This window comes from Leptopilina boulardi, unplaced genomic scaffold (assembly GCF_019393585.1).
Source record: "Leptopilina boulardi isolate dan_hultmark-lab unplaced genomic scaffold, ZJU_Lbou_2.1 LbouV2_351, whole genome shotgun sequence".
NCBI classification, from domain to species: domain Eukaryota; kingdom Metazoa; phylum Arthropoda; class Insecta; order Hymenoptera; family Figitidae; genus Leptopilina; species Leptopilina boulardi.
In genome coordinates, this window is record NW_026137920.1 from 2024546 (window position 1) to 2049864 (window position 25319).

General features: G+C 28.8%; 3 protein-coding genes across 8 annotated transcripts in view; 2 read left to right on the top strand and 1 right to left on the bottom strand.

Moving 5' to 3' along the window:
- Positions 1-25319, top strand: part of LOC127286267 (sodium- and chloride-dependent taurine transporter-like) — a 499457-nt gene that overhangs the window by 458104 nt on the left and 16034 nt on the right. The gene's annotated exons all lie outside the window — the stretch shown is intronic.
- Positions 5532-9099, bottom strand: LOC127286264 (uncharacterized). The gene is made up of 2 exons (XM_051312637.1): positions 8952-9099; positions 5532-8135 (listed from the first exon to the last, which is right to left on the bottom strand). The coding sequence occupies exons 1-2, from the start codon at positions 9097-9099 to the stop codon at positions 6898-6900; spliced, it is 1386 nt and encodes a 461-aa protein (XP_051168594.1). The 3' UTR covers positions 5532-6897.
- LOC127286263 (SUN domain-containing protein 2-like) lies at positions 9259-13586 on the top strand. Of its 2 annotated transcripts, none has more exons than XM_051312635.1 (6): positions 9259-9426; positions 10263-10709; positions 10786-10901; positions 10994-11062; positions 11286-11487; positions 12404-13524. In XM_051312635.1, the coding sequence occupies exons 1-6, from the start codon at positions 9264-9266 to the stop codon at positions 13150-13152; spliced, it is 1746 nt and encodes a 581-aa protein (XP_051168592.1). In that variant the 5' UTR covers positions 9259-9263; the 3' UTR covers positions 13153-13524. The 2 variants fall into 2 exon arrangements, with proteins under 2 accessions (XP_051168592.1, XP_051168593.1); XM_051312636.1 differs by having other exon boundaries at positions 9358-9426; positions 10432-10709; positions 12404-13586.

The following is a 25319-nucleotide window of genomic DNA, read 5'->3' on the forward strand; positions in this document are numbered from 1 at the left end:
AAAGAAAAAAAATTAATTTGACCTCTAATTTATTTCACTTTCTATTCTCTTTTTTTTTTAATTCAGACTACCTTCCTTACTTTTGAGTTTTAATTGATTTCTAACTTTTACCAAACCGACTTGGTAAATGTGTACATTTACCGGTAAAAGTGGACAGAACTAAAGATTATATTATCTATACTCACATTTACCAACCTACAAACGTCTACTTTGGTAAATGTGCACATTTACCGGTAAATGTATACATTTACCAACTATGTACATTTACCGTAACATATACATATATATATTTACTTTGATAATTAGGGTTCTCGAAGATTTCAACCTGAAATTTGTTTTGTCCAATCAGCTTTCGGTTGAGGGTTCGTAAGATGGTCGATGACCTTTATGACTGTCCTGAAAGGTGAAGTTGTGTCCCCCACTTTACCAGCCCGGTTCGAACAATCACCATGTGGTTATATGTACTGGAGAATAAAAAGCAAGAAGAAAATTTTTGGTGCCATTAACAACACATCATGTAGGTTTATTGAATTGAACTAAAATTATAAAACTTTTGAATATTAACATTTATTATTATTGAAGCAATATATGCTCGTAATCGTGAACTTCTGAGGAAAACGAATATGTCAAAATAAATTAAACAATGTTTATATTTAAAAATTTTATAATTTTTTTGAAAAACTCATTAAGCGTCATAAAATAGTATTCTCATCAAGCCCGAGAACGCGACACAGGCCCACCGCTGTAATTGACTTACACGAGGTCTGAGCCCGGGACAGGCCGATAGAGTGAAGGTATACTACTTCCCTTTACAGGACCCAATCCGTGATCGCTCGATTCGTCCAAACAGCCTTGGGTTGAGGGAAAAAATTTTTATTATTGTATATGTGATATAGATGATAACCGTTTAATTCTCGTGAGTGGAAGTGGTGTATCCATACTTAACTTACTAACACCTATCCCCGAGGACGCCACTCAGGCCTACCGTAATATCTGCCTCACGCGAGAACTTAACATAGGCCCGGGTTGGAAGAATAGGGGTATAACACTTCTCCTCAATGGAGTGAAACGGCTACTGCTGATGTAAGATAAACATAGATAAACATTGTTGTAGTGTCGCTAAAAAAAAGCTTCTAATAGTCTTAGGTAACTTAACTTGATTATTATATAGTTTATATTTTTCTGCAATTTGTCGACCAATAACTTACTGCATGTGTTGAATCTTCTTATATTATATTTGTCTTTTTCATTTTTGTATTGGGTCCAAAAAATAAATTCCTATTTTTGTATAGTATTAATAATTACACTACCGTCCGAAATTGTGCGAACTCTGCTTTTTCAACAACTATAAAACTGTTCAAATCTTCAAAAATATTAAATCTAAAATTTTTTCCTCTTTATTTTATTAAAGCTAATAAAATTCTGAAAGAAATGACACCTTGACAAAGAGAATATGTTAATTTTTCAATTAGATATCTAAGAAAAACCCAATTTTCAATGTTTTTACTATTTTTTTTATTTCTCTGGCAAAAATTAATATTTTTAAACGTTCTTAGGCTCATTGAAATCGTATTTTGTTATGCAATTCAAATTATATAAAACAATTCATGTACACATTCTTCCCTAGCGTATGCACACCGTGAAAGTTGGCTCATAAAATGTCAAAAAATTTAAATTTAATTCTACAATAAAATATAATGTTTAAAAATCAAGTAAATATATAATTCTAAACTTCTCTGATTTATGTAAGTAAATTTAGGATTTATACATTTTACTGATCATTTTTTGTCATATAAATATTAATCACAATTTTTTGACATTTTATGAGCCAACTTTGAGGGTTTGCATACGCTAGCGAAGAATGTGTACATGAATTGTTTTATATAATTTGAATTGCATAACAAAATACGATTTCAATGAGCCTAAGAACGTTTAAAAATATTAAATTTTGCCAGAGAAATAAAAAAAATAGTAAAAACATTGAAAATTGGGTTTTTCTTAGATATCTAATTGATAAATTAACATATTCTCTTTGTCAAGGTGTCATTTCTTTCAGAATTTTATTAGCTTTAATAAAATAAAGAGGAAAAAATTTTAGATTTAATATTTTTGAAGATTTGAACAGTTTTATAGTTGTTGAAAAAGCAGAGTTCGCACAATTTCGGACGGTAGTGTACAACAGAGTTCTGTCTACTGAAACTGAGAATGAAAAGAAAATACCCAAAGAAAAAAAATTGTCGTGAAAGATAAAGAAATTATCTACAAAATTTGAAGAGGGATTTACATGTTGATGTAAATTCAGTATGCACAACAGAAAATAATAAGAAAATAATATCTAGTCTTATTGTTAAGGAAAATTTTGATCCCATGACATATTCTACAATGATTCTTTATGGTGATCCTGGATGGACTGTTAACCTTACCCTACTGAAAATCCCTGTATAAGATCATGTACAATTACCTGTACAGGATCAGCAACTGAACTTGTACAAGTTCTGACCAGTTCCTGTACATAAAAATGCATACGAATTTGGAAAAAGCTCATGTGTGAGATCTTTTACAAGATCTGGTGCAAGATCTTGTACCAGAAAGATACTTGTACAAGAAAATGTACATGATCTTATACAATTTCATGTATACGTACTTGTACATGAACACGTTCATGTTTTTGCACTATTACGCAGCCTTTGAAGTTTTTAATTTTTAGCAAAGAAAAATAAAATTAACATGTGGAAGAACATGGACGTGTTCATGTCAAGTACTTATATATGAAATTGTACAAGATCATGTACATTTTCTTCTACAAGTATCTTTCTTGTACAAGATCTTGCACCAGATCTTGTACAAGATCTCACACATGAACTAGTTCCAAATTCGTATGCATTTTCCTGTACAGGAACCATGTGCGTTTAACTATATGTTTACGTACACAAATTTGCGATTCAGAAACTTTAAATAAAATGATATGTGCTGAAATCACAGACCAAATAAAGAATCCAGAACTTTTTAACATTGTAAAGCGATTATAAGTTTATGGGCCTTATGGTAAACAAAATAGGAATTCACCCTGCATGGATCCTGAGAAAGGTCAATTAAATGTATTGCTGACAATTTGATGATTGTAGCATATAATCTTTATTTGAGTACAAAATTTAAAGGTCATATTGACTGTGCAATAATAGGTATTATATTATTATAACACCATAATGTTGAAATAGTAATACAGTAACGATTACAAAAATAATATTATTATTTTTGTGAGATCAAAATTCCAATAACTGTCCGTCAAATAAAAATACGTCGATTGAGGGCAGAAACACGCCAATTCAGGCGAATGTTGAGAAACATGACAATCTAAAAAATATTAGGGAAACCTGCCATTCCAGTGAAGATTTCAAAAATATGCCATCTCAGATGTCAAATTTTTGTTGATTGTTTTAGGTTGGTAACACTTTCTTGAGAATGTTATATTATAGTTAACAAAATTTTATACTTGAAATCAATATTAAAAATTAAAAAAAGTATAATTACCCGTGTGGAAAAGTGATGAGGGCCCCCAGTGGGGGCCCTTATGGATCGCCCTCATGCCATGAGGGGCGCATATGGATGATCCATAGGGGCCCCTCAAGGAAACGACATGCTCATCGATGAGGGCGCCCCTACGGGTGCCCTTATGGGCCCTCACGTTTGCCCTCATCTTGCCCTCAAGTTTGCCATAATGTTTTTTAATCAATAATATTAATAATAAAAGTTAATTAATAATAAATAAGCTTAAGTTATGAATAAATAACATATTTATTTAATAATTATTCAATTTTTAATTAAATTCTTACTCAAATTGAATTTATTAATTAACGTTCTAATTAATTAACTGTCGGATATAATTAAAAGTAATAATAAATTAATTAGTTAAAAAATTAAAAAATATGTAATTTATGCATACTATTAACGGATATTTTCATTTTTCAATTCCCGAGAAAAAATAAAAAGTAAATTCGAGATCAATTTTTGATCTACAAAAGTATAAAAAGTATAGCAAAATGAGATTTTCCCATACTTTAAGTATGGGACAAGTAAAGTATTGTAAAAATATATATAAAGTAAATATGAAGTCGTTTTTAAGTATTTATGAAATATTTATAAACTATGGGTAAAGTATATAATTTTTTATAAAGTAATTATAAAGTATTTACAAAGTATATATAAAGAATTTAAAAAGTATATATTTAGTATTTATGAAGTATCTGAAAAAATTTATGAAAAGTACGTAAAAAGTATATATCATATAGTTATTAAGTATATATGAAGTCCTTGTTAAGTATACCTAAAGTATTTGTGAAGTATATGAAAAAGTATACGAAAAGTACATAAAAAGTATATATAGCAAACACTTATGAAGTATATATTAAGTCCTTAATAAGTATACCTAAAGTATTTGTGAAGTATATGAAAAAGTACACGAAAAGTATATATAAAATATTATGAAGTATAAATGAAGTACTTGATAAGTATACCTATAAATTATTTGTGAAGTATATGAAAAGTATATAAAAAGTATACATCAAACAGTTATGAAGTATTTATTAAGTTCTTGCTAAGTATACCTAAAGTATTTTTGAAGTATATTAAAAAGTATACGAAAAGTACATAAAAAGTATTTATATCAAACACTTATGAAGTATATATTAAGTCTTTAATAAGTATACCTAAAGTATTTGTGAAGTATATGAAAAAGTATACAAAAAGTATATATAAAATATTATGAAGTATAAATGAAGTCCTTGGTAAGTATACCTATAAATTATTTGTGAAGTATATGAAAAGTATATAAAAAGTATATATCAAACAGTTATGAAGTATTTATTAACTTCTTGCTAAGTATACCTAAAGTATTTTTGAAGTATATGAAAAAGTATACGAAAAGTACATAAAAAGTATATATACATCAAACACTTATGAAGTATATATTAAGTCCTTAATAAGTATATCTAAAGTATTTGTGAAGTATATAAAAAGTACACGAAAAGTATATAAAATATTATGAAGTATAAATGAAATTAGTATACCTAAATTATTTGTGAAGTATATGAAAAGTATATAAAAAGTATATATCAAACAGTTATGAAGTATATAATAAGTCCTTGCTAAGTATACCTAAAGTATGTGTGAAGTATATGAAAAGTATACGAAAAGTACATAAAAGTATATATCAAATATTTATGAAGTATATATAAATTCCTTGTTAAGTATATCTAAAGTATTTGTGAAGTATATGAAAAGTACATTAGAAGTATATATCAAATGGTTTTGAAGTATATATGAAGTCCTTATTAAGTATACCTAAAGTATTTGTGAAGTATATCTGTAAGTCTTTCTGACGTATATAAGGAATCTTTATGAAGTATATGTAAGGAATTTCTGCAATATTTATTGAAGATAATTTTTTAAGTTTTGAATTTTGAAGAGTAAGGATTATGCTATTTTATATAAAAATTGTAAATAACTGACTATTTAATATATTATAAGCTGATTTTTATTTATTAATATTCTTCACTATCTACGATAATTACAATTTTTATTTAAACGTAAAAGTTACTGTCAAATAATAATTTTCAACAAACAATTATTATTCATATTCTGACAGTGTCGCGGGCTCTATTGCGTAGACGACATTTGGCTCCTTTGGCTTTCCTGCAATTACAAGTTTAAAACAAACTGTAATTAAATCGTTGACATCAATTAAAAGATATTCTTCGTTTTGAGAATTTGTAAATTTGTGAATAAATGATAAACAAGTATTTTGTAACGGAGCAAAGAAGTTATTTGTCGTCTTACACTTTTTAACAATAGCATATAATTTGCAGTTATCATAGCATGCATTACAATTTTTACCACATGAACATTTTGACATTCTGAGGAAACATTGGACCACTCCAATACTTTTAACGCCATTGTATCGATATTTCACACAACATGTTGTGGTTTTAAACTTTGCGTCGTACATTTCTGAAGAATAAACTAGGTTACTTTTCAGAAGTCTGTAAAATACATTTAAATTAGAACCAATGTTAGGTCCAAATGATGTCAAACAATTTCGAAATTTTTCAAATGACTCATTAAACTGTTTACATTTGCCGATAATGGCGATTTTTTCCATCACAAAATATGCTTTTAATCTATGTGTGCCGCTCTTTTCTATTTTTTTGCAAAATTTATAAGCCAAAGAACCTACCTGTAAAACTTTTGATTTTAATTCTGCATGGCACATCAACATATTTGCAGCTGAACATATTTGTAATTCAGCATATTTTGTACCATGAACCATACTTTTCAAAATTCCATTCATACTTTCAAATGCGAAACACGACGTTACCCACAGAGGACCAAAATCTAAAACACCGAGTGCTAAATGACGCAGAGAATGCAAATTTGATGTCATATGGTCTAAGCCATACAAAACTTGGAATTTGCTCACATATTCTTTAAGTGCTCTGTCTGCAAGATCAACCATATCTTTTGAAACGCTTTTTTGACTTAACAAATAAATGGCTAATACAAGAAGTTTATGGTGCGATAAGTATGGTTCTGGCAGAATGTCGTTCAAAATCGGTAAAGAATAATATAGAAGCCATATTTTTAATTCTGAAGCTTTCCAATACTTATGATCTGAAATGTTTCTTGACAGTCTCTTTACAAACGATGGAGGAGTTAAAGATGTTATTCTTTTATCAATAACTTTTATAAACTTTGACAAAGACCAAGATTTTCCATGAAATTTAGAGTGAAACCACAAGAATAAAAGTCGTTTTACAACTCCTAGGAATACACAGTGCATTGCGTCAAGAGTCATCGTTCGAATAAAATCATGAGTTATTTTCGATAATACAGAGGGTCCTTTTACTCCAAATACGGGTTTTTTTTCTTATGAGCCTTTGCAGCGAACTTTTCTGTTTCTGATGACGTCCGTAAGTTCAGTTCATCTTGGTGTGGATATACACGAAGATTTTTTCGCAGTTTTTTGGTTTGGATTTTGCATTTCGGGCAACCGAATTTTGAATTGAATTGCTTCGTATTTAGAAATAAAGATCGCGCAGGTGAATCACAGGTTCCACATATTACAATACCCCTTACTTTCACTTTATTCGTCTTTCCATGAATTGTAAAATTTACACCATTATACAATTTTTGTAGTGACTCTTGAAGAAATTGTAAAAACAGATTAGGAGAAGGTTTTGAAGGACCGAACCATAATCCGGCAAGAATCATATTTTCCTTTTTAATTCGTTCTGCGAATGGTAGCTCATTGATGGTGAAATAAAATGGCCATATGCTAATTTTAGATGACTTGAATAACGGCACACCGTCTGTATTCCACATTAGCGAAATATTGTTAACACTAGACAGAATGTTGCCATTTTTGCTAAGTTTTTTATATATTTTACCGTCATAAATATCTTCCAAGTTATCTTCGTTTTGTTTTTTCCGTGTAAACCTATGACTTAAACTTGCAAAAAAACCGGGTCGTTTGAAAAAGACTTGTAATTGCGTTAAAAGAGGTATTTCGATTAAATAACTTATTCCTTTAAATTTTTTGCATTTAGTACACTTGGATGAACGCGATGGTAGTTTTTTTAAACATTTCGAACAGTAATAATGTCTAACAAGTGGTACTCCAATATTTCTAAAAAATTTTTTAAAAAAATAAAGGGTTTTTTTGCATAAATTTGGTTGTATACAGTGCATTGCAATCACTTCTAGTATGCTTGCTAAACAGGATCCTGTTAATTGATATCTTATCAGAAGAGACAAAATTACGATCATACTTTGCGCAACAGTTAACGGTGCTCCTGGATATAAAAATTTATCGTTTTCATCTTCATCTTCATTTTCGCTGCTGCTGCTGCTGTCATCTTCATTCGAACTACTATTCGTTTCTTCTTCTGATTCGTCACTTTTGACATAATCTCGGTGTTTATTGCAATCACTATTATCATCGCTAGAATCTTCCTTATTTTCTTTATTTGCATGTGTACTTGTGTCTGAGCTGTCAGAGCTACTCTCATCAGTGGATTCGTCACTGGTTCTCGAATTCTCTCTGCTAGAATTCCTCGATTCATGATTTTCAAATTCTTGATCTGCATAAAAATTATTCTAATTATACTTATAAGAATTTTTTTAATTTATAAATTTTTTTAAATAATTTTTTCTGGCTTGCATGACATAGTGAAATTAAAATTGCCAATTGAATTATTGTCTTGTAATAAAAATTACGAAACATAAAAATCTGTGAACAAGAACTATTATAAATAATTTGTTCTGAAAAAGAATTAATAAAATCACGATAATAATTTCTTATAGAAAAAATAAATTATAGTAGACTTTATTCGCAAATTATAAAATTCTGTAATTTTTATTTGAGGACAATTTTATTTCAAAAAGTTTTTATAATTACAAATTTTTACAGAAAAATAAATTTCTTTATTTATTAAATTTATAATTTAATGTAACTATTACAATTTATTTTTTTAAAGAAATTTATAGTGAGAAAAATTATATTTCTCTATACAAAATTATTTTTATAAAAACAAATTATAATTACAATAGTAAATTTCATTAAAAAATTTTTTCAGTATTTTTTTAATTTTAACTTTAAAAAAATAATTTAAACATGTTGTTTTATGTAATTAGTTGTAGGTTCAATTGTAATTTCAATTTGTCATAAATATAAGCAAAGACAAAAATTTTAAGTTTGAAAATGGCTTCATAAAAATTACACATACAAAAATAATTTTTCGTCAATTTTTTATCCGTTTATTTATTTATTTATTATTATTTATGTATTCATAATAAAAAATCCCATTATATTTATCAAATTTGTAATGAAATCAATAACATATGCTCTATATAGTATATAGAAAAGAATATTTTTGAAGTTGAGTGACGTTTTTTACCTGATAAGTCATTACTTGGTGCATTTTCGAAAATGGGATCTTCAGTCTCATCAATATTTTGCTGCAATTTTTTCTTCTTTTTGTAGTCATGAAGAAGGCGATATCGGCTAGGCCGGGAATATTCACTAAATGTACGTATTTTTGGCATTTTTATATTCCAAAAAACTGTTTAATGTTTTGTTGACAAAACAAATAATAATCGACACATCTTTCTTGTTCGCTTTTTTTTCTGCTGGAGCTAAAATCGATGCATCATACAGGGCGAACGTGACGTACAACTAGCGCGCTTATCATTTGTTTTAAAAAAGTGTAATGTCATGCAAACCTACAAAATTTTGTCTCGTTTTGTGGAAAAATACTAAATGTAAAACATACTCAATTCTGCCAGAAAATCGGATAAGGACAATTAAAAAAGGAATTTTTGAAGCAAAGTGGAGAAACAAATATTACCCTGCAAGAATCTTACAAAAAAGTGGTAAGTTAAATGCAAACGTCATTGAATTTCTGAATGCATAATTTTTATATTAACGAATTTTTTTAACTTGAATTTTCCAATTTTTTTAGTTTTTTAGTTTTTTATTTTTTTAATAATTTTTCACTACTTAAATTTTTTAATTTACATTTGTTAATTTTTATTGTTAATTTTCGAATTAAATTTGAATTTTTAATGAAAATTCGATTCTTATTTCATAACCTAATTTTTTTTATCACATTTTGTCACAGCCTTCTTTTACCTTTATATACATGTATAAATACTTTCAATAATTTAAACTTTTTGATTATGCAATTATTGCAGACAATAAATATAAATAATAAATAGTTGGAAATTTCCTTGTAAAAAAAATTTTTTTTAAAATGTTTTTTAAAAAATGTTTTCAAATTTTTTTAAAAAATTTTTTTTAAATTTAAATTTACAATTAAATAAATAAATAAATAAATAAATTTTTTTCAAAAATTTTTTTAAAATTTTCCATAACAAAATTTTTAATATTAAAAAAAGGTTTATAAATCAAAAACTTCATTTATAAATAATAAAAAAATATAAATATTAAATGTAAATAAAATATAAAACAAAAAAAACAAATTTTTAAATATAAAAAATGCATTATAATAAATAATTAATACAAATTTTATATTTTTATATAAATATTAAAACAAAATTTTTTTCTCTTTTTTTTAACAAGTGTATCACATAAAATTTATAAAATACATATTTTGAAAAAAAAGAAATTACATGTAATTTAAAAACTATCTAATTTAATTTAATTTCCACTTAATTTAATTTTCTAAATAAATAAATAAAATTTTTAGAAGACAAAAAGTGGCTTGAATCGTTGACAGTGGCTACAGATGGAACTCTAAGCATTGAAGTTAGCTCGATTAAAAACAATGCTGCAAGAATGGAAGAGAGAAAAAAAGTAGTCGACATGGAAAAAGAAAATGATAAGAATAAAAGGTCTGTTGAAGAGGATTTGGAAAGGGAGTTAATTCAACAATCATCGATTTTTGAAAATTATGGCGAATCATCCATGTGTAATATGGACACTCGTTTACTGTCTCCCTCTAATAATTTGGACGAATCTGACGAGGATTCCAGTACTGAACCTCCTAATTTTGAAATCAATGCTGAAGATTTTGGTTCACAACAAAACCTCAAGAAAGGTTCACCAACAAAACCAGACAACGGCCCGGATTCAAATGCTCCAAGTGGTTCGCATTTCAATGACAGTTTTGCTTCTCAACAGGATGACGAAGAAGGTTTAATATCAAAATAATATAATTTTTAATTTACCTATAACTTATTTTATTTTTAACAATTTTCCAAATCTTTCAGTCACTATTGAAAATATACGTTTTTTGGAGGGGATTTTGAGATGGTCAAAAGATACATTCAAAGAACAAACTGGTCAAGACTATGACAGTATCACTGGACAGCCCTCAAGTTCTCAGGTTTATATGTCTTATCATTTTTATTTTCATATTTATAAAATAATTTATTTGTCATGTACAAAATAAACATATAATTATATTTTTTTTATTAGGTACCGGTTATGGAAGAAAACCCAAGAAATAAAGTCCTTGGAACGTATCGAATTAAAGGACTTGGAAAGGTATACATAATATTTGTAATTATTAAAACTTTTTAAACCTTTTAGAGTATCATCTGAGTGTCTAAAAATTTCCTTGGGATTTCAATATTAATATTTACATCATTTAGGAAAAATTTTAAATAAAAATTTTTTTTTTTTAATTCAAAAATTACATTTGACATTTTCCTCTGGACATGAAAAAAAATAATAATAAAACAGCTAATAAATTATACATATTTTATAGGTTGAAATTGCTCCTGACACAAATATTTGGATGGACAAAGTGGAACTCGAATTTATTAAAACAGAATTTCGAAAAAATCCAAAAGAAATGGCACGAAAACTGATGAAAAATTTGCTGGGTGAAAATAACCTAATTAACATGTCGCCAACTGGAAGAGGAGATCATACGGCCATACCTAAACAAGTCCTAGATAATGTTGAATGTGAGTTTTACGAAAGTAGAAAAAAATAGTCTGTCTTACAATAAACATTCAACTCTCTAAAACTGAATCAGTGAAAATCTACTGGTTCTCAGTGACCCTCTTCTCAAGATATGAATCAGTGAAATTTCATTGGGAATCAGTGAAAAATGACTGAAGTGTCAGTCATTTTCTACTGATTCGACAGTTAAAAAATGACTGAAATTTCAGTAACCATTATTGAAAATTCCAGTCATTTTTTAACTGGCCAATCAGTTGAAAATGACTGAAACTTCAGTCATTTTTCACTGATTTCCAATGAAATTTCACTGATTCATATCTTGAGAAGAGGGTCACTGGGAATCAGTCATTTTTCACTGATTTACCAATGAAATTTCACTGATTCAGTTTTAGAGAGAACGTAGATCATAGAATGTCACATGCATTCACATATTTTAATATTTTTAAATTTTGTTATTAATTTTGATTTTTTCAAAAATTCAATTTCAAAATTTAATTACTTTTAATTTATCTATTCCAAAGTTTAAACATTAGTGATTCAATTTTTCTAAATTTTAATTTTATAATTTATGGAAAAATCGAAAAAATCACTTACATTTAAATTTTCTTCTTCAGTTCACTTTCTAGTCTCCTATTTTCGAAAAATATTTCACCTTTTCCCACTTTTTTTTACAAAATGCATTGTAATTCCTGATTAATTTCTATTGAAAACCAGTTAAACTGTGACACATCTTCTGATTTTGCCCTAATTTTGATAGTTATTTTCGTATTTGTAAATTTTTAAAATTAAAATTGAAGAAAGACAGAAAATAAAAAGGGCTATCAAGAGCCAAACAAATCTAAACAGCCTATTGCAGTTTAATGATTTCTAATTGTCTACTTAATTTCAAAATATCTATAAAAATTCTTTATTTTTCAGCATTTGTGAAGGAAAACGTTAAAAAAGGTTTCAAAATTAAACATCAAGAATATATTAGAACGTTAACTTTAATGTGCAATACGCTTCGCAATCAACTCAAGGCGAAAAACAAAACTGGAAATGATTCAAACAAAGGAAAACAAACCAAAAAGAAGAGAGGTGCAAAAAACAATGAAAAAGTGGACAAGGAAAAACAGAAAAATGGAAAACGCAAGAAAGCCTCGAATGAAAAAGACGAAAATTCAAGTGCTACTAAAGACGAAAATCAAGAAGAAATTGAAAATACAAGAAAGAAACGAAAACAAGATTTGACTGTGATTGATGAGAATCGGAACGAAGAAATTAAGAAAAAGAAGAAAAAGAAGAAGAAACATGAGCATGAACAAGAAAAAGGTGACGAAAATCTGAAATTGTCAGAAGAAACAAGAAATGAAAACGACAATGTGAACTTTAGTAAAGACAGTGATGAGATCTTAAAACTAAAAGAGGGAATTAACAAAGATCAAAGTAAAGAAGGTAAGAAAAAAAGGAAAAAAAAGAGGAAACAAGGTAACGAAGAGAAAGAAGACGAAGATAGTGCAAAATGGACAGAAGAAAGTATTAGCGGAAATGAAAAAGAGAATTTGAATCCCAGTGAGGAAACTGACGAAATTTTGGAAGTAAAAGATGGAATGGGTGAAGATCGAGATGAGGAAAGTAAGAAGACAAACAAGAAAAAGAAGAAACAAGTCAATGAAGAGGAAGAATGAGAAAAAACTGAGAAATTTTCAATGAAGCAGCAGTAGAAATGAAGAAAAGGATGAAGTTTCGAATGAAGAGAATAAAGAAAATAAAGAAACAAAGCTACGAAGAGAAAAAAATTGAAAAAAATATCGAATGAGAATGGAATGAATAAAGACGACAAAATGAGAGATAAATAATTAATTTTTTTAATAATTCGTTAATTAATTTAAAATTTAGAAAAAAAATAATTTTCAATATAGTGAAACCTGTGTAAGTGGGACATGTGTAAACCGTCCCAATTAAAGAGGTTTTATTGTATCTACATTTTTACACTTACACTAAAAAAATTTATTTTTAAAGAACGATGTTAATTTTTAATACAAATTTCATTTTGTTCCGTTTTTAAATTACGCTTACTTAATTTGAAATAAAAATGTTCAAGAAAAATTTTATATTTTTGATTGGCTTTAAATACTTTTAATATACTTTTGCTATATATACCTATAATATGCTATATTTAAATAGTACTTCCAAATTACTATTGATATACTTCAAATATACATTATATATACTTGAGATTGATTATGGAAAAGTTTCATATATACAATTAGTAGACTTTATAGATACATTAAAGCATTTAAAAAACGATTCATATATTTTTGCTATACTTTAAATATATTTTGCAAATATTTAGACAGATAGATACTTCCAATTTAATAACAAAATACTCCAAAAATACGTAAAATATACTTTAATAATACTTTTTTTCAAATGTATTTTCAGCATACCTTTTCCATACTTATACTTGCAGTATGGGATGTACTATACTTTTAATACATATATTATAGGCTAGAGGAGTGACAGATGATTAGATGATAGATCTCTCCGATACTAAAATATTTTTACACGGGTATAGCAAATAAACAAAAAAATTTATTTATGGTATACTTCAAATATACTTCAAATATACTTTAGGAATACTTTAAATATACTTCAGAAATACTACAAACATACTTCAAATTTACTTAAATATACTTCAAATTTATTTCAGATATACTTCAAACATACTTCAAATGTATTTCAGATATACTTCAAATGTATTTCAGATATACTTCAAATATACTTTGTATATATACTTCAGCTATACCCCAGCTATTTACTTCAATGATATACTTCAGCTATACTTCAAATTCACTCAAAATATACTTTGTATATACTTCAGCCATACCCCAGCTATTTACTTCAATTATATACTTCAGCTATACTTCAAACATACTTTAACTGAAATTCAGATATACTTCAAATTTACTTCAACTGTACTTCGGATATACTTTAAATATACTTTGTAGCTACTTTAGCCATACTCCAGCTATTTACCCTAATTATATACTTTAGCTATGCTTCAAATATACTTCAAATATACTTTAAATATACTTTGTATATACTTTAAATGTACTTCAAATATACTTCAAATATACTTTGTATATACTTTAGCTATACTCCATCCATTTACTTGAATTATATACTTCAGCTATACTTCAGATATATTTGATATATACTTTAGATTTACTTTAAATATACTTAAGATATATTTTAGATATATTTTAGATATACTTCAGATATACTTCAGATAAACTTATCTACATATACTTTGAGTATGGGATAGTCTCATTACATATACTTTACATATACTATATGATAGATCACTTATAGACTTTTTGCCATACGTTTTACTAGATCTCTCTAATACTAAATTATTTTTACACGGGTTAATTCATACATAGAATTAATGATTAAACGCAAACCTGAGAAATAAATAAATCTAACGCATGGGGGGAATCGAACCTACGACCTACGGACTATGAGTCTAACGCTTTACCAACTACGCTACTCACGCTACTTCAAAACAAATGCTAACTTCTTGATGCTATTTAATTTTAAAAAATACCTAACAAAGAAAAGTGCTTAACATCATTTAGTTAAAGTTAAGATATTAAATTATATTTTCCAATCAAATGCAATTTATAAAATATAATTAATTATATGCTTTATGATTATTATCATGAATCATCTCAGGTGAATTTTCAAAAAAGTGTAAATATATTTTTATTAAAAACGCGTTTTTCGTTGTTCTGAATCATTGGAAACATTCATTTTTTGTTGACGAAAAAATATTTGATTTTTGGACTTAGAAAATTTTGCTAATCGATCATGAGGGCGATCCATGCGGGCCCCTACGATGGCCCTCATCTATTTTGCCATAAGTGTGAGTGTTATTTTCAAAAAAGTGTAAATATATTTTTATTAAAAACGCGTTTTTCGTTGTTCTGAATCATTGGAAACATTCATTTTTTGTTGACGAAAAAATATTTGATTTTTGGACTTAGAAAATTTTGCTAATCGATCATGAGGGCGATCCATGCGGAGCCCCTACGTTGCCCCTCATGGATTCGCCATATGGATCAGCCTTCATGGGCCCCCGCCGGGGGCCCCGAACTCTTGAGGGCAAGATCGTGGCTTTTTCCACACGGGTATTAATAATAAAATTATTAAAGGTTCTACCGACTTAACCATCAATATTCAACAAAATATTAATTATTTTGACTCATCAATTTTTCGTTTACAGTGTTACCAATCTAAAACAATCAACAAAAATTTGATATCTGAGATGGCATGTTATTGAAATCTTCACTGAAATGGCAGGTTTCTCTAATATTTTTTAGATTGTCATGTTTCTCAACATTCGCCTGAATTGGCGTGTTTCTGCCCTCAATCGACGAATAATTCTTTAATTTTTTATAAAAAACTATAGATACCACGCGCGTTTCTTTTAGCTAGTTGTTTATATAAAGTAAATAATCTTTTCGAATAACAAGCATTGCGGCAACATTCTTGAGATGATGAATGTTGCGGCAATGTTGACAATTTAAATTTTGGAAAAATAACGAATGACGATGTTTCAAAAGTCAAAACTGGAAAATAACAATGTTGTGAATGTTACAAAAAAATTTTTTATTTGTATCAGAGTAGGTGTGCGTGCATAAAAGTATGCATCCTTGCGCATATTGCAGTACTATGTATATTAAATTTTATAATATAATGATATGATATTAAACAATTTATATTTACTAATAAATTATTATTTGCTAGTTGAAAACATTAATATAAACATAAATATATATATATGTATATAAAGGAAAAGTATAATTTAATTCTAGCATTCACGAGTTTGACATATAGGTACAGGCACACACACGAGATAAATCTGACGCGTAATGTAGATTGTATATACATGTACGGCAATCACCATGCGTTTTCATCGAGCGAAGTAAGGTATTTCCCCGTCCCGCTTCTCCATCATTCACATTGTTCCTCACCCCGCTATTACGTTTGGGCCTATAAGCTATGCATGAGTCAAACAACACAACACAACAACAATTGATTTGACAATATATCCTAATTATTTATTTATAATAAATATACGCATATTTATAATTAACCACTATAATTAACCAAGAGAAAAATTATATTTTACGAAAGGATCTAAATATAAATCTATATTTCGACTAATTTCCCTACAAGGTAGATCAATAAATAGATCGTTTTAGAGGATTTATTGCCTAAAAAACTATATTCGAAAATTTAGCCATTATTTAAAAACTTTTAATTTTTTATTTAGCTCCTTTGTCCCCAAAAATACATACCTATCAGAATATTCACACCGGGATCGTGCCCCCTAGCCAAAAGTTCTAGCTACGCCTATGCAAAACTTTTTTTTTACTAAATGTGAGGCACATTTAACACCGTCCGAAAAAATTCAACTTTTTTTTAGACCCATAAAAAAATCAATCATTTTCGGAAAGTAGGACAAAAAAAATACCCCTGTCTGGCCGTTTTGTTAGATCAACTCGTTTGTGGTTTTTAGGGCTGAAAACAACCCCAAAATGAAAATCGGACAAGTGCGAGTTACACTCGCATTAAAACCGAGGGTTCCGTACCCCTAATCCTAAAATTTGTTGTGGAGTGGAGGTCTTTCTTCTATCATTTATTTATTTTCAATATCATAAGTTTTTAAAAATTTTTTAATTTTTTTATCATTTAACATTTTCAATTTTATGATTTTTTTTAGATTTCACCAAATACCGTAAAATGGGGTAAAGTCGGCGTTTGCGGGTAAAGTCGGCCGGCGCTTTAAACACTTAAATATTGTATTTCATTTATTAATTTACATTAATTCTAACTACATTTTTAATAAAACTCGGATTTATTCTGGAAAAAAGTAATAGTTAAACTTTAAAATGATTTAAAGCGCCGGCCGACTTCACCCCCAAACGCCGACTTTACCCCATTTTACGGTAATAAAAATATCAACAAATAAAAAATGTCAAAAGATAAAAAAAATAGCAAATAATAAAAAAAAGAAAATGGCAAATTATAAAGAATGGCAAAACACTACAAAAAATATAGCAAGCACAATGGGAGTTCTCGCTATATTTTTTTTGTAATCTATACGCAAAAATACGTAAAAGTGTATGAATTTGAAACTCTTTAGATAAAATATTCTTCGTTTTTGGGGAAAAATCATGATTTTTATCGAAAATTATCAGTTTTTCCTTGAAAACACTATGATAATTAACTCCAATCGTTCTCGCTATACTTTTTTTGTAATCTACACGTAAAAATACGTAAAAAAGTATAAATTTGGATCCCTTAGGATAAAATTTTCTTCTTTTTTTATTCGAAAAATCCATGATTTTTTCTAAAAATATGAGTTTTTCTTAAAAACAATATGAACATTAACTCCAATTGTGCTCGCTATATTTTTCCTGTAATCTACACGCAAAAATACGCACGTATACTAAATATGAACTGCCTTCGTTAAATATTGTGTGCGCTAGGAGGATTAATCGCTTTTTTTCAAAATTTTTGATTTTTCCTTGACAACGCTATGTAAATTAATCCGAATCATGTTCGCTATATTTTTCCTGTAATTTTCACGTAAAAATACATTAGTGTACCAAATTTGAGCTCTCTATGTAAAAAGATGTGGCAACCAGGGGGGGGTACATAGTCATTTTTAGGGATTTTTCATAAAAATTCATGGTTTTTCCTTGACAACGCTATGATAATTAATTCCTATGAGATTCGCTATATTTTTCCTGTAATCTACACGCCAAAGTACATATGTATACCAAATTTCAGCCCTCTAGATAAATTTGTGTGGCCGCTAGGGGGGGGGGTACATGCCTTGCTTCACTAGTCTCATTAATAGGGTTCCCCCTTCGGGTACGGAACCCTAAAAATGACAAGATATATTTTAAAAATTATTAATATTTTATAAAACTTGGTATCTGGGAGTTTTCGGGTCGCTGATTATTAATCTGTTGTCAGATTTTCAAAATTCAAAATGGCGGTCAAAATTTTAAAAAGTTATTAATTTTTTATAAAATTTGGTATCTAGGGGCTTCTGGGGTCGCTGATGTCGAATCTGATGTTAAATTTTCAAAATTCAAAATGGCGGATAAAAAATAAAAAATTAATAGTTTTTAAAGAATTTCCTCGCACCTTCCGGGGAATCTTTCCAAGTGAGAACATACCTGCCGAAATTTTTTTTATTGCATTTATAGACAGAAAAAATTCAAATAATAGGCAGTGTCAGGGAAAACTGATAAAATTGACCCTTCTCTATCTCCCCCAAAATTTCAAAAAAAGTCAAAAATTTTTTTGGGGATATTTTACTATCAGGTAGGACAACAATTTCCCTAAGTGTCACTTTGTCTTCATTACACTTGCAGGAAGGTTCCAAAGAATTTCCGATGAGATTCCGACGGAATTAGGACTCTAAAAATTTTGCAAAGAATTAATCGGAATTCCGTCGGAATCCCATCGGAAATTCTTTGGAACTCCGATGGAATTTCGACGGAATTACGTTGGAAGTTCCGGCGGAATTCTGATAGAACCTCCAGGGGGCACTTTCCGGGGAATCTTTCCAAGTGGGTTTTTTGAAGGTTTTTTCATTCTCTTTCCAATGGTGAATTTCGTTATCTAAAATTTTTGAATTTGAAATTCTGTAATTAAACATAAATTTGCTATTTTCACTAAAATCGGTCCGATTTTTTAAAATAAATAATTGCAAATGAAAGCTGAGGTTTTTTCCGATCTGTATAAGGCGTTGTCCGCAGTGGCGAGACAGCCGGTGTGGCGAGACATTAGGATATTTCAGACAGCTGAACTGACTGTGCTGGCACTTCCGGTCTGAAAGTCAAGTTTTATTGTGCTTTAACTTTACAATATAATACATACGTTTTTGATGTACGAAATATCGCTATACTGTTAACCCCTTGACAGTCCAGGGCCCATATGTGGCCAGAAAAAGTCGTGCCACCTTTGTACAAGTGGCCATATATGGCCATCGCAAAAAAATAATACTAAATTTAATTTGATTCGCCTGAAATTTGTTACTCGGGGGTTTTTGGGGTCGCTGAATCCAAATTTGAAGTCAGATTTCAAAAAAACAAAATGGCGGACCCAAAATGGCGACCATGAAAACTTAAAATTTATCAGATTTACATGAAACTCGTTGCTCAGGGGTTTTCGTGGTCTCTGATTACGAATCTGAGGTCGGTTTTTCAAAATTCAAAATGGCGGATCCAATATGGCGGATAATTTAAAAATTAATGCATTTTGACCACAAATTGTTACTCGGGGGTTTTCGTAGTCGCTGAATTCGAATTTGAGGTCAGTTTTTCAAAATTCAAAATGGCGGATCCAATATGGCGGACAAATTTTTAAAAAATCAAACCGATTTGCCTGAAATTTGTTACTCGGGGGTTTTTGGGATCGCTGAATTCGAATTTGAGGTCGGTTTTTTGAAATTCAAAATAGCGGATCCAATATGGCGGACAAATTTAAAAAAAAAATTTTTTAAAAATTTGTCCGCCATATTGGATCCGCCATTTTTAATTTTGAAAAACTGACCTCAAATTTGAATTTAGCGACCCCAAAAACCCCCGAGTAACAAATTTCAGGCAAATTGGATTGATTTTTTAAAAATTTGTCCGCCATATTGGATCCGCCATTTTGAATGTTAAAAAACTGACCTCAAATTCGAATTCAGCGACCACAAAAACCTTAAATATGATGAAGTCATATTTTTTTGGAAACTTTTTTTTCGGACCGTTTTAGGCCCACCAGCGATTTTTAACTGGACTGCGAAGGGGTTAATAACAGTTTCAAGATATTTTAAAAGTTTTATTTCCCATCGGTATAAGTGATAATATATAATTTCCGGAATTTTCTGAAGGGTTAAATGTTTTGAGTCTTTAGTATTTAAGTTTCCTTCAAAATTCCCATAGCACTATGAATTATTGTTCGATGCATAGGATTATACATCGTCATTACCGAAAAATGCTTTTTCCGCATTGGCGAGACACTTGTTGTCGGCAGTGGCTTTTTTATATCTAATAATATTGTACATGTCCTAATGAATTTGATATAATTTTTGTACGTTTTGTCGACAATATTTTTCATAACTATAGTTTAAATTGAAAAAGATGAACAGGAAGAAAAGCTTATTTGTTTTTAATAACTGTGACATGGATTAGCGGCTCACAATCAAAAAAATATTTGCCTGTATATTTTTATGATTGAATGAAACAATATTATGATTTAAAGGCATCAATTATTATACTCTTTCTCTTTGATTCCTTTGTTTTTGTTACGTTTGAACGATAAAGACTCTGATTTTAAGATAGTGTCTCGCCACTACGGACGATTTTTTACGTCGGTAGTCGCGAGACATTATCGTAAATCGGCAATAACTTTTTTTTGCAATGTCTTTTCTGTAACTGTATAAGTAAAATTTGCAGTATAGAGTCACACCTGTCCATGGATATATATACATACTTGATGTTCTTGAAAATGTGAGTGCTATAACAAAAAAACAAAACGTGTCTCGCCACTACCGACTCTCCCTTATAAATTTTCAGAATGCCGATTTTTTTTGTTTTTAAAAAATAAAAAATATCAAAGATTTAATGTCGGCGCGCGCAGCTTGGCGGTCGACTTATACCGCGTCGCGGTAGCTGTTTACACTGGCGCGCGCCGACATGAAATCTTTGATGTTTAATATCTCGAAAACAAAAAAAATCGGCATTCTGAAAATTTATATACAGATCGGAAAAATCCTGATCTTTCTCATGCAATTATTTATTTTAAAAAAACGGACCGATTTTAGTAAAAATAGCAAATTAATGTTTTATTATAGAAAATCAAGGTACCAATTTAAAAAAACGAAATTCACCATTGGAAAGAGCATGAAAAAACCTTTAAAAAACATACCTTCCAAAATTTTTTCATTGCATTTATAGACAGAAAAATTCAAATATTAGGTGGTGTCAGGGAAAAATTGATAAAATTAACCCCCCTCTATCTACATATTCTACGGAAAAAATAAGACATAACGTATGTATTTTTCAGAGGATTATTTCAAGTAATCGGGTAAACTCTACATGCCCACTCTTGGAAAATTAGGAAAGTTCCGGCGCGCTATGCCCCGCCCACCAGCCTACTGAGCTCGCGCGGCCAATCACCACGCGTAATTTTTAAATTTTCAATTGCAATTTAAGCAAAAACTTTAAAAAATTTTGAAAAACTGTAGAAGAATATTTTGTCTTAGTTTTTGCCGTATAATATGTACCTTTAATATGTACACCCATGACTGGGACACCCGTATACTAACCACTGGAATTTTTGTAGCACATGTGAGAAAAAGATTTACTTGTAATATCTTAAAAGTACTTTAACCACGAAGTTTTGTTAGGTTTTTTCATTATAAATTATAAATTATTTTTTATGTTGAATTATTGATTTAACATATAAGTCAATATAAAAATTTTATTTTTAATTTTATTATAAATAATCTTGGTATTCATTCATTCATTCATTCCGTCCGGACCCCTGCTGGGTTTTCGGTGACAGAGAACAGAACAAGTTATGGAGAGAAAAAGGTATATCTTTATTTTGCAAATGAGGGTTAGCTTGACCTGCAATCTGTTAAGAAGGATTAATTAATAACTCTGAGGACCCAGGTAATTATTTCTTTCTCCCTTTATCACGTGAAAAAGCTATAAAGAAAGTGTAAAACTGAATAGGTAACGCATACCTTTCTTTCTTACACCAAGAAATATAACATAAGTACTTCTTTGTTTAACATTGCGTTTCTCTATCTAGACGATTGAAAATGGCATAAGAACATCATCGTCTAAAATCTTAATCTTCTTCCATTTTTGTTTTAAAAATAAAAAAAAATCGGACAAGTGCGAGTTACACTCGCATTAAAACCGAGGGTTCCGTACCCCTAATCCTTAAATTTGAGGGGTTTAAAGTGTGAAGGCCGATGGAAAAATTCAAATTTTGTTTAATTTTGAGCATGGAAATACATTTCATAAGTTTTTAAAAATTTTTTAATTTTTTTTATCATTTAATATTTGCAATTTTATGATTTTTTTAGATTTCACCAAGTAATAAAAATATCAACAAATAAAAAATGTCAAAATATAAAAAAAATAGCAAATGATAAAAAAAAGAAAATGGCAAAAATGGCAAATTATAAAGAATGGAAAAACACTACAAAAAAATATAGCAAGCACAATTGGAGTTCTCGCTATATTTTTTTGTAATCTACACGCAAAAATACGTAAAAGTGTATAAATTTGAAACTCTTTAGATAAAATATTCTTTGTTTTTTGGGGAAAAATCATGATTTTTATCGAAAATTATCAGTTTTTCCTTGAAAACACTATGATAATTAACTCCAATCGTTCTCGCTATATATTTTTTGTAATCTACACGTAAAAATACGTAAAAAAGTATAAATTTGGATCCCTTAGGATAAAATTTTCTTCTTTTTTTATTCGAAAAATCCATGATTTTTTCTAAAAAAATGAGTTTTCCTTAAAAACAATATGAACATCAACTCCAATTGTGCTCGCTATATTTTTCATGTAATCTACACGCAAAAATACGTAAATATACCAAATATGAACTGCCTTTGTCAAATATTGTGTGCGCTAGGAGGATTAATCGCTTTTTTTCAAAATTTTTGATTTTTCCTTGACAACGCTATGTAAATTAATCCGAATCATGTTCGCTATATTTTTCCTGTAATTTTCACGTAAAAATACATAAGTGTACCAAATTTGAGCTCTCTATGTAAAATGATGTGGCAACCAGGGGGGGGGGGGTACATAGTCATTTTTAGGGATTTTTCGTAAAAAATCATGGTTTTTCCTTGACAACGCTATGATAATTAATTCCTATGAGATTCGCTATATTTTTCTTGTAATCTACACGCCAAAATACATATGTATACCAAATTTCAGCCCTCTAGATAAATTTGTGTGGCCGCTAGGGGGGGGGTACATGCCTTGCTTCACTAGTCTCATTAATAGGGTTCCCCCTTCGGGTACGGAACCCTGAAAAAATATTCATTTATATGTATATATGTATGTAGAAGAGAGTGACAAACAGTGGGACACTTTTTTCAAAGAGATATTAATATGTCAATTTTATATATTTTTGGACACTTTTTGGTACTACCATAAAATTTCAAGTTTTTGGAACTTGATACATTTTTCTTGTTTTTAAGGTTTGTGTTAAACAGTGGGACACCTATTATTAATTATTAAATAATGAATAATTGTTTCAATAATAATATTCTGCTTCATACTTTGTAAATATATATGTTTTGCATTAAATAACGTTAACAAATGTTTCAAAACACTCATAATTTAATAATATTTTAAATTTTTATAATTTTTTATTACATTTCATTATGTACTCCGAGTTAATCTTCATTAACAAAGGTTCTATTGGCCAAGGGTTGGTACATCTTTATTTTTGTATATGATACACGGAGAGAAAAAGCATGCGTTTTTAGTATGAAAGTGATTCATACTAGGATAGTATGAACCGATCCTACGCTTAATGTAAGAATTCATGCGTTTCTAGTATGAGAGTATTGCATAGTTTAACTGTATGCCGTACATAGTCCAGTTGTATGAGCTTCATACTCTCTCGGTATGATAGCTATACAACTGACGATTAAGCCACGCCTTCTTTCAGCTTGCTCATTTCCTATCGAGAGAGTATCTTGTGAATTTGTTCCTGATCCCCGCATAATTTATTATTATAAATTATTGTTATAATAATAATTATTATTATTATAAATTATTGTTATAATAATAATTATTATTATTATAAATTTGTGAAAATATATTATTTGCTGAAGTGACAAATTAAAAAAATAAAGAAGTGTTTCCTGCTACATTTTTTTAATGTAAGTATACAGAAATAATAAAAAAAAATTTTAAAAATTAAAAATTATTAAAAAATTATAAATTATTTTTTAAATTAAAAATTAAAAAAAATAAAAATATAAAATTACGGAAAAACTAAACTTTGACTGGGTGGATTACAACTAATCTGACGCTTGCCGGGTTAAAAAATTAAAAAAAAGTTTATTTATTTAAAAAAAATTTCGTTTAATTAAATAACATTTCTTCAATATTTATTTTGTTCTTTGACATTAAACAAATTATATCAAATATAAATTTAAGAATCTATTTATCAAATAATTCTTTTACATTTATTAATAATTTTTTATAATTTCATAAATATTACTAACAATACATAACATATTCATCTTAACTTCATCTTTGAAATATAATAAAAAATTATTTAAATAAATCAAAACTGAGCAAAGAATTGAAAGCGGGCAGGTGATTCAGAAATATGCAAACTGAAAGTGGGCGTGGCTTAATAGTCTGTTCTATGAGTATCATACCGAGAGAGTATGAAGCTCATACAATCGTAGTATGTTTGTATTACATACGTTTGGCGTATGGACTTCTTACTGCGAAACTATGAATGTCATACAGTATTCGCATGAGAAAGTTTCATACATTAAACGTATGCCTCTTCATACTAAAAACGCATGGTTTTTCTCTCCGTGTAAATGTGAAAAAAGAAATTATTACCTGGGTCCTCAGAGTTAATCCTCATTAACAAAGGTTCTATTGTCCAATGGTTGGTTCTTTTGTGGTATTTGTTCCGGGGTTTTAATACAGGTATAAATACGTATATATGTTATTTATAATGAACTACTGATTACTCATATAAGAGTGTCCTTTTT